This window comes from Sarcophilus harrisii, chromosome 5, assembly GCF_902635505.1.
Source record: "Sarcophilus harrisii chromosome 5, mSarHar1.11, whole genome shotgun sequence".
Lineage (NCBI taxonomy): Eukaryota > Metazoa > Chordata > Mammalia > Dasyuromorphia > Dasyuridae > Sarcophilus > Sarcophilus harrisii.
The window spans coordinates 29207127-29217125 of record NC_045430.1 but is presented as its reverse complement, the minus strand read 5'-3'; the positions used below and the strand labels follow the sequence as shown (position 1 = coordinate 29217125).

The 9999-nt window shown below is 40.1% G+C and overlaps 1 protein-coding gene across 1 annotated transcript in view; it reads left to right on the top strand.

The window, feature by feature from the left end:
- The window catches only part of CFAP54 (cilia and flagella associated protein 54), a 299509-nt gene that overhangs the window by 1609 nt on the left and 287901 nt on the right, over positions 1-9999 (top strand). The window contains exon 2 of the mRNA XM_031939791.1: positions 4888-4993. Coding sequence (XP_031795651.1) covers positions 4888-4993 — 106 coding nt within the window. The remainder of the gene's footprint in view (positions 1-4887; positions 4994-9999) is intronic.

Below are 9999 nucleotides of genomic sequence, written 5' to 3'. Positions count from 1 at the left end.
GAGAGGGGCCGCTAGGTGGCACAGTAGATAGAGGACCAGCCCTGAAGTCAGGAGGACCTAAGTTCAAATGTGACCTCACTTAACACTTCCTAGGTATGTGACCCTGGGCAAGTCACTTAACCCCAATTGAGAGAGAGAGAGAGAGAGAGAGAGAGAGAGAGAGAGAGAAGGGAGGAAGAAGAAGGACAAGCGTTGGATTGTTGGAATAGAGTGACTCAGGTCCTGGATAGTTAGTTCTAGGATCATAGAATCTTTTAGGAATCATGTGTTTATCCCTTGCCCTCATTTTACTGATGGGGAAATTGAGACTCAGGAAAGTGAAGTAACTTGTTGAATGTTGTTGGAATCCTTACAAAGTGTTAAGTCATTAGAGTTGAGACAATAATTATCTAATTTAGCATGGTTCAGTATGATTGATCTGATCCTACAAGGTGATATTTTAGGCCAGAACTTAAAACAGGGTACTAAGTGTAACTGATAGAAACAATGCTTGTGTTCACACCTTTAGAGAGCTCATATAAGCAAGAAGCTCTTAGGGCCAGAGAGCACTCTGGGAGAAAGCCCACAAGCCCACTCTCGGAAGTGGAGTCAGATTCATTCCAACTTTCACTGTGGTGGCTGGCCTCCTGCACTTCCCCCACTGAGACCAAGGCTGGTCTAAAAGGCTCTCCAGAAATCTGCTCAGCTCCAAGCAAGGAGATAAGACTCGGAAGGAGCACTCTGGGAGATTGAGAGCCACAAGCCCTCTCTCGGAGGCAAGAGAGATTCATTCCATCTTCCATCTTTGTGCTGGCTGGAGGCTGAAGAAAGCAGAGGCAAAGGACAACTGCAAGAGCTCTTGGAACCAAGCAGAAAGAGAGGCCTCTAAGAAAAACTAACCGGGCTATTTTGAAGGAAGCAATAAAAGATCTGAACTTTTAACACCTGGGTGATTATTACTTTTAACTGAAACTAAGGCTGTCTCCAGAAAACCTCCCCAAGAAACCTGCTCCCAGAGAGAACCACTATATTAAAGAAGAAAAACACCACAGAATGTCACACATAGGATGATAAATCTTAGAGGTCATAGAGACTTCAGAGGCCATCTAAGCCAATTCTCCTGTTTTACATATATATCATATAAATATAATGCTACCTATGATAAGTTTCTTATCTGCTTTATGTAGAGCATTGGGCTTCAGGTGCTGGGGGAGACACAAAGATTAGCCATAGGGTTCCAGTTTCCAGGAGCATATAGTAGAAGGGTGAGGTATCAGCATATATGACCATAATATACAGTGGTACATAATAAATACATTGGATCTGAGGATTACTTTTTATATGTCCTGGACCCTTTTGGCAGTTGGGGGAAGTCCATGGAACACCTCTCAGAATAGTTTTTTTTTTTTTTTAAGTGCAAAATCAAATACATAAGATTACAAAGGAAAAGAATCATATTAAAATGAAGATGTAATTTTTTTCCCCACCCAAATTCGTGAAATCTACCCATGAAGTTTCTGGGTTTCTGGCTAAGAGCCCCTTTCATTGGAGAGTTACAAAGTGCTATGTGAGGGCTGGAGAGAAAGTCATCTTTATCTACAAAGGGTATTAAGGATGGCTTCCTAGAGGAAGACTGGGGAACTTTTTTCTGACAAGGTCCATTTGAATATTTTTAAATCATTCAAAGACCATACAAAGTTATCAGCTTATAAAACTCAAGCCAGGGGGAGGTTGTTGTACTTAGCTTTCAGTTCATCACCTGTGGTTGTCTTGGCAGGGCCAGACCAAATGATTTCCCAGGCCTTATATGACCTGCGGGCCAGATGTTTCCACCCCTACTCTAGAGGAAGAGTAGGATCCCAATAGGCTACCCAGGGGAGGCAGGCATTTGGAGCCTAAACAAAAGTACTGAGAGGTGTGAGAATTAAGTTCTTATTTGGTGAAACAAAGAATCACTCTATTATTTTATTTTGTTATTTTTAATAGTATTTTGTTTTTTCAAAATACATCCAAAGATAGTTTTCAACATTCACCTTTGCAAAACCTTGTGTTCCAAATATTTTTTCCCTCTCTTCTCTTCCTTGTCCTCCAGACTGCAAGCAATCCAATATAGGCTAAACATGTGCAATTCTTCTAAACATATTTTTATATTTGTCGTGTTGTGAAAAAAAAATCAGGTCAAAAGGGAAAAAAACATAAGGAAAAAAAGGAGAAAACATTATGCTTTGATCTTCATTCATTCTCCATAGTTAGGTCTCTGGATGTGGATGACATTTTCCATCACAAGTCTATTGGAATTTACTTGAATCACCTCATTGTTGAAAAGAGTCAAGTTCATCATGATTGATCATCAGGATAGTCTTGTTATTGTGTACAACGTTCTCTTGGTTCTGCTCATATCATTCAGTATCAGTTCATGTATTTCCGGGCTTTTCTAAAATTAGCCTGCTCATCATTTCTTACAGAAAAATAATATTCCATAATATTCATGTACCATAATTTATTCAGCCATTTCCCAGCTTATGGGCATCCACTTAATTTCCAGTTTCTTGCCATTAGAAAAAGGGCTGCTGCAAACATTTTTGTACATGTGGATCCTTTTCCCTCTTATATGATCTCTTTGGGATAGAGACCCAATAGAGACACAGCTGGATCAAAAGATGAAGTTTTATGGCTCTTTGGGCACAGTTCCAAATTGCTCTTCTGAATAGTTGGATCAACAATATATTAGTGTCTCAGTTTTCCCACATCTCCCACATTCATCAATATCTTTGCCTATCATCTGAAAAGTGTGAAGAGTTACCTCCAAGTTGTCTTAATTTGCATTTTTCTACTTAATAATAATTTAGAGCATTTTTTCATATGACTAGAAATGGCTTTAATTTCTTCATCTGAAAATTGTTCATATCTTTTGATCATTTATCAATTGGGGAATGGCTAGAAGCACTCCATTTAGTTGGTCATATTGGGGAAGTAATATGAAGTAAGATCAGAAAGGCCCAGGTAGTGCCAAATCTTGGAGGACCCTGAGTGCCACAGAAGAATTTGAACTTTATTTTGGGGAATAGTAAACTGATGATTTTTAGCTGAGAACTGACATGGCTAGACCTATGAATGAACAAGATTATTCTGATAAGGAGATGAGTTTAGATTGGAATTAGAGGGTAGAGATGGGAAGATTGGTAAGGATGCTGTTGCAGTAGTTGAAATATTTTATCTTTAGGGCTGGATACTTATTGTTGGTGTCTGTAAAAATAGAAGAGAAAGGTATTTGCAAAGAGATGTAGAGGTAGATTCAAAAGGGTCTGGCAGTTAGTTGGATATGAAGGAATGGGATAATTCCAGATGTTGAGATCATGAGAACATGGGAGACTGGGTGAAACCATAGAAAGAATGGAAGATGTTGTGAGAAGCAAGTTTAGGGAGGGAGATTTTGGGAATGCATAACCACATGCTATTGGAACATCCAGGAATATGTAAAGCTCAACTATGATAGACATACATTGATCCAAGGCATGGATGGAACTTGGGATGGAAAATGCCATCTGCATTCAGAGAGAGTACTATGGAGACTGAATGTGGATTGAAGCATGGTATTTTCATTTTATTTTTGTTTGCTTTTTCTTTCTCATGGTTCTATCCCTTTTAGTATGATTTTTCTTGTACAACACGATAAAAATGGAAATATGTTGTACGTGTATAAGCTATATCAGATTGCTGTCTTTGAGGGAGAAAGGGAGAAAAATTTTGAACATAAAATCTTACAAAAATAAATGTTGAAAAATAATCTTTACATGTATATGGAAAAATAAAATTTAATTGAGGGAAAAAAAAACCATTTGTACTGGATTGGAGATGTTCTTCAGGCAAATGAAGATGCAGGTCTAGACCTCAATGAGAAGTCAGGACTGAGGAGAAGACTTTGAGAATTGTTTGCTTAGAAAAATGAGATCTTCAAAGGAGAGAATGACGAGACAGAAGAGAAGAATGCAGGTATGGAAGCCTTTTTGGAGCACACAAGTTGAAAAGCAGAGAATTCTGTATGAAAGGTGAAAGAAGCTTTCAGCTCCAGTCTTTAGTCATTATTCCCTGGGCTATAAAGGAGTTGAGACATCCTTTAATTTTTGGTGGTGATTTGGATTACTGTCCTTTTTCTTTGGGCTGTTAGTGTCTGGGATCCAAGTAAGCCTGAATAGAGGCAGAATGGAGTCATCAATAGTGGTAGCAACAGCTAGTACTTTATAAATATTATCATCTTGGATCCTTAACAGAGCCTAGGTAGGTAGATGCTATTACTATTCCCAGTTTAGATATGGGGAAACTAAGGCAGACAGTGTTGAAATGACTTGCCCAGGATCTCACACACAGCTGATAAGTGTCTGGGGCAGGAAGGAGTGTGCAAGGAAAGGTTAAAGATGCTTGGAAAAATTAAAAAAAAAAAAAACCTGGGTGATTTTGGGGCAAAGATGGCAGGATTATATTTTCCTTAGTGAGGAATTGTTACCAACCCAATTGATTAAAAGGGTATTTGTGCCTTGGACTACAGTAGGGGAGTTAGAAGGAGGGTGGAAATATTTGGGTCTGTTTTAGACAGGTTAAGTTTGAGAGAGCTGCCTCAGTGACCTGCAGGCAGCTCTTGGTGATGTTTACAGTTGGATCTCAGGGGAGCAGCGAGGGCTGGGCCCATAGAACCTGGTGCCAAATGGCAGAGATGCAAACTGGGATTATGGGAGCTGCTCCTAGGTAAATGTCAAGGATGTTTGTTCTTAATGCAAGTGAATAAATGAAGATGAGGCCCTTTGCAAAGACTTGGTATATCTAAAGTGAGCTTTTCTAGGGTCACCAGCTGGTTACTTTGAATTTTCTTTTGACCCGGAATCTGTCCTTGTATTTTATGGGTTTTTACAGTGCCAACACCCTGTTCAAAATCTGGAACAAGTATGAGTCCCGCCTGCCGTCTGACTATTACTACAAGCAACTTTTGAAGGTTGGAGACAGCCTCGTTAAAATACAGGTGTGTACCCCCAATGTTAAACGTGGGTTCAAAAAGTCAAGGAAAGGATTCTTTTTTTGTTGTGTGTTTGTTTGATATATTTCAGAATTCAGTAAGTAGTTACATAAAAAAAACTTTATGATTAGAGCAAAAAAATGAGTAAGATGAAAAAACTATGGGATCCATAGGATTCACCTTATTTTAACTTGTAACTAAGATGCCCCAGGAGCCAAAGATGCCTGCAAATGAAAGATAGCTGGCTGGGGACCAGCCAAAGATCAGCTTTGGGTTAATCTAGGGTGTGGTGAACTCCATGCAGGAAATGCTGATTCATCATGTTCCCACCTTATACAAAAGGGCTCCCAGAACACCCCTTCCTGTTTTTTTCCTCCTCCCTGGCTTTGTGCAGCCAGTATGGCACACCCCCTCCCCCAGTCTCCCTTGTTGGAAGCATCCGCTAGTGCCCAGTGTCCTGACGGCTGAAGGGTGAGAGCCGTACTGATGGTCTCCTGCTCTTGCTTACTCTTGCATTCCCTTTCCAGGCTGTTCCTAGTTTTATGTCCCAGACAAGCTCCCAATCTGTGCCCGGATCTGTGGAGTAGTTTGAGTTCCTGGATTCAGTCTGAAGGAAACAGAGGGAGAATCTTGGCTTCTGCCGAGCGCTCACAATTTCCTTCACCTGTATTTCTGGTTCTGCCACATGCCCAATTTGCTTCAAGAAGATGAGGGTATGATTGGGGATTTCAGGGATCTGGATGGAAAAAAAATTTTTTTTCATCTAAAAGGAGGCATTTGCCATAGTATCTAATGGTATCGCAGTCTGGACAACACACATTTTTTCATCCATTTGCTTTTTACTGTGTGGACTGATAGACCAATGTTTTGAATAGTTGGGAATCTTGCTGAGAAAGTCTAACAGCATTCTGAGGTTTAATGCATTTAGCATTTTGTTCTGGCTCTGGAGAGGAAAGTGAGGCTGGTGACTTTGGACAGCCCTCCCTCACTTAATCCGATTGATTTGCATGTCATAGTATCACCTCCCTGTTCTCTTTGAGAACAAATTATAAACAAGTACAAATAGCTTGATGTTATGTGTAAAGAGATTATTCTGGCTTGCTTAATATTGCAGCTAGACGGCACAATGGATAGAGTGCCAGGCCTGACTTCAGATATGACTTAAGATACTTACTAGCTGAGTGACTCTGGGTAAGTCTCCCTGTTTGCCTCAGTTTTCTCATCAGTAAAATGAACTGGAAAAGGAAATGGCAAACCACTTTAGTATCTTTGCCAAGAAAACCTAAAAAGGGGTCACAGAGAGTTGAACACAACTGAAAAATGATTGAACAGCAACAAATTGATACGAGTCTCTCCTAATGAAGTATAAGTTCCTGGAAGTCAGGGACCATTTCACTTTTGTCTTCATTCTTAAAAATGCTTGTGAAAAGATATGCAGGAGAGGCAACTTTTGGAGGGAGCTTTTACATCTGTGTTGCCAAGTAAAATGTTTGTTTTTGTTTATTTTTTAAATAATTGATAAAAAATTAGCCTGAGAAGGGGCAGCTAGATGGCCAATGGATGGAGTACCAGCCCTGAAGTCAGGAGGACCTGAGTTCAAATCTGGTCTCAGACACTTAACACTTCTTACCTGTGTGACTGAGTTTAACTTAACCCCAATTGCCTCAGGAAAAAAAAAATAGCTTGAGTGTAGGATCTTTATGCTTTTCATTCCTGCTTGTGAAAGTCTGCCTGTTCCTTTTTCATTTTTTATCCAAGATACCCCTCTTTGTTACGTCTATAGATCATTTTCATAGAGATTCCTTAAATTGAGATGGGCACATGATTGATAGCTGGTTGCCCCCAGAGTTAGGAAGGGCTGGTCTCAGATGTGACCCCGGAGACTGGCTGTGGGATGCTGGGAAGGCCATGTAACCTGTAATTACCTTAGTTCCTGCATCTACAGGAAGGAAATGGTAGCACTTGCCTCCCAGGAGAGCACGAGGTTAGTGAGGTAATTCTTGGCAAAACTTTGTTGTCGTTCGGTCATGTCTGATTCTTTGTGACTCGGTAGCAGATTTTCTTGGCAAACATTCCATAGTGATTTGTCAGTTCCTTCTCCAGTGGATTAAGGCAAATAGGGTGAAGTGACCAGCCTGGCGAACAAATAGCCACACAGTTAGTGAGTATCCGAAGCCATATTTGAACTCAATCCTTCCTGATTCCAGGGCCCGTGGTCTATCCACTAAGCCATCTAACTACATTGTGTAAAGCACGTCACAAACCTTGAAACACCATATAAATGTGTTATTTTCTTGATTACTCTTTTGTTTCATAATACGCATTATAAGCATCAGTCCTTTCAGATATTTTGAAAGCTAACTTAGTAATGCTTTTAAAATTGTCATCAACAGCAGAGATTTCTTCTGTGTGTACTTGATCAGACGTTGTTCTACCTTATTTCTAGTTCATTTTCCTTAGTTCTTCTCCATTTCCTCATATCACACATTAGGATATTGAGTCCAAATGAGGGTGAAAATAGGTCTCTCTGTTGGCAGATGTGTTCCATCTTTGGTCTAGTTTGTTGTCTAATTTTTTTTTGGCAAGGTAAATAGAGTTAGGTGACTTGTCCAGGGTCCCACAGCTATTGAACTCATGGCCTCCTGATTTCAGGGCTGGTGCTCTCTCCACTGCTCCATATAGCTGCCCTGTTGCCTACTTATTTTTATCTATAAATGTCTTTGAGATTGACCCATCTCCAAACCAAACACCCAGTACTTGGTTTAGCTTGGTCTTGGAGCAAGTTTTCTATTCTTTCTCCTCTTTTTGGTGTTTTACAAGACAAATGGATTCATAATGCTTGATCCATTTCCCTTTCTCTCTTCTACACGCGATGTGAGGCATTTGGTTCTGTCACTGATTTTCTGGGTTCCATTGGATGTCATCTGTCAGTAGGGACAGTTTTGCTTCCTCTTTGTGGCTGACGCCTTTGAGTTTGTTCTTTGCTGAAGGTTGGAATTCCTAGAACTGTCCAAGGTTGGAATTCCTAGAACTGTCCAAAATAGTGGGGAGAAGGGGCGCCGGACTGGGGACTGGCCTTGTGGTTTCACTGATTTAGGGAACTTGAGAGTACATCAACTCTCTTTACAAATGCAGGTAAATTTTATAGTCTCACAGCGTTGTCTGAGGTTCTGTGATCTCCCAGAGATCTTCCTGGCTTCAAGGCCAGCTTTGAAGCCAAACTGTGCTGCTCCTCGCTGTGCTAGGCATTAGGGAAGACCAAGAAGGTGATGAAAGCGTGGTCCTTGCCCTCACGAAGCTTATGCTCTATAGCAGGAGTCATGGGGCTTACACAATTAAAATACTGAAAACCCTAAATGTAGGATAAGTGAATTAAAGCAGAACAAAGTAGAACTTGTGTCTCTGTGCAGTTGGAAGAGTGGTCATGTGGCAGGGCCTTGCAAAATCAATAGGATTTTAGCAGAGTATGTAGGAAATGTGGATTGGGATGGCTTGGGTAATGACCAATACAGGATTGGAAAATTTGGAGGCACATTCAGGAGCTGGCTGGAGTTTTAGGTGACTGTAGTTTAAGGTGACTGAAGCATAGACTGAAGCATAGTAATGATGGAGTCATGAAAGATGAGGTTGGAAAGGCTTTGGAATTTAGAGATATATCCTAAAGGGTTTGTTTATTTATTTATTTTAGAGATTTTAGACTGACTTGGGACTTCAGTGGTGAGAGGCAGATGGGGAATCACTGGAGGTTTCTGACCAGTGATTTCATCAGGTCTTTGTTTTAGAAAGATTAATCTGGCTATGGTATTTACCTAACCATGGGATGGCCAAACCATGATGGTTTATCAGTGAAAGAGTCTCAGTGAGGGAAAACCCACAGTGATCATTCTGGGGAGAGACAATGAGGGCTTGACTTTTTTTTACTAAGGGGAATCATAAGTTGAGGGACAATCTGAGAGAGGTTTCACAGATAGAGTCAGGGGGATCTGGCCATTGATTTGTAGTGTGACAGGAGGGAGAGAAAACTTGGAGTTACAAAATTCATAGATGGGAAGGATAAATGTAACATCAGTAGAGAAAAGGGAAAGCTGCAAGGGGAACATAGTCAGGGGAAGGAGAGTGAGTTCCATTTTGAAGGTGGTGAACTTGGAAGTAATTAACCCCTTGGCTTCAGGTAACTCTTTCCCTCCTATTTTTTTCAAGTTAACATTAAACTGGCCATTTGTGAGCATACTGGATAGGCAGTCTTTCTATTTGTCATTAACCAAACTCAGAAATGTCTATTTCTACAACTCCTTTGGTCACTATTATAGTTATTTCTTCTGCATATCCTTCCCTTCATGACACAATCATTTGCAGAATTATCATCAAACTATAATGTAGGTGCAGTGGCTAGAACATCAGGCCTGGAATCAGGAAAACCCAAGTTCAAATCCAAACTTGACACAGGTTGTGAGATGTTGGGTAAGTCATTTCACCATCCTTTGTTTCATTTTGCTTATCTGTAAAATGAACTGGGAAAGGAAATGGCAAACTACTTTGGAATCTGTCAAGAAAATCCCAAATAGGGTCATGACTGAGAATGATTCAATAACAACGATGTAGACCCTTCAGAGAAATACATTCCAAGAGTCTCTGTTGCTATTTTTAATAAATGCTCTAGGTTCAGATTATCACATCTTATAGTTGTGTTTGCCCTTTGTTTTGTGGAATGGGTTGGCATTCTGGTTGGCATAGCAATAATCCTGGACACTGGGTATCTTTTCTGTATTCTTCTTACACAACTTCTGTGAAACTGACTTTGTGAATAATCAAAGCAAGTACATTTGGGATCTTGGAGTCCATTCGGCATGTAAATTTTATTTATTTAAGGAAAAATAATAAAGCATTTTCATGAAAGATCTTGATGTTACTTAAGAAGCATTTTGATAAGTTATTATTTCAGAGAGTTGACATATCCCTTTTTTTTGTTGTTGAAAAATTGGTCAATAAGGGAAGGGACTGGACTTGAGATT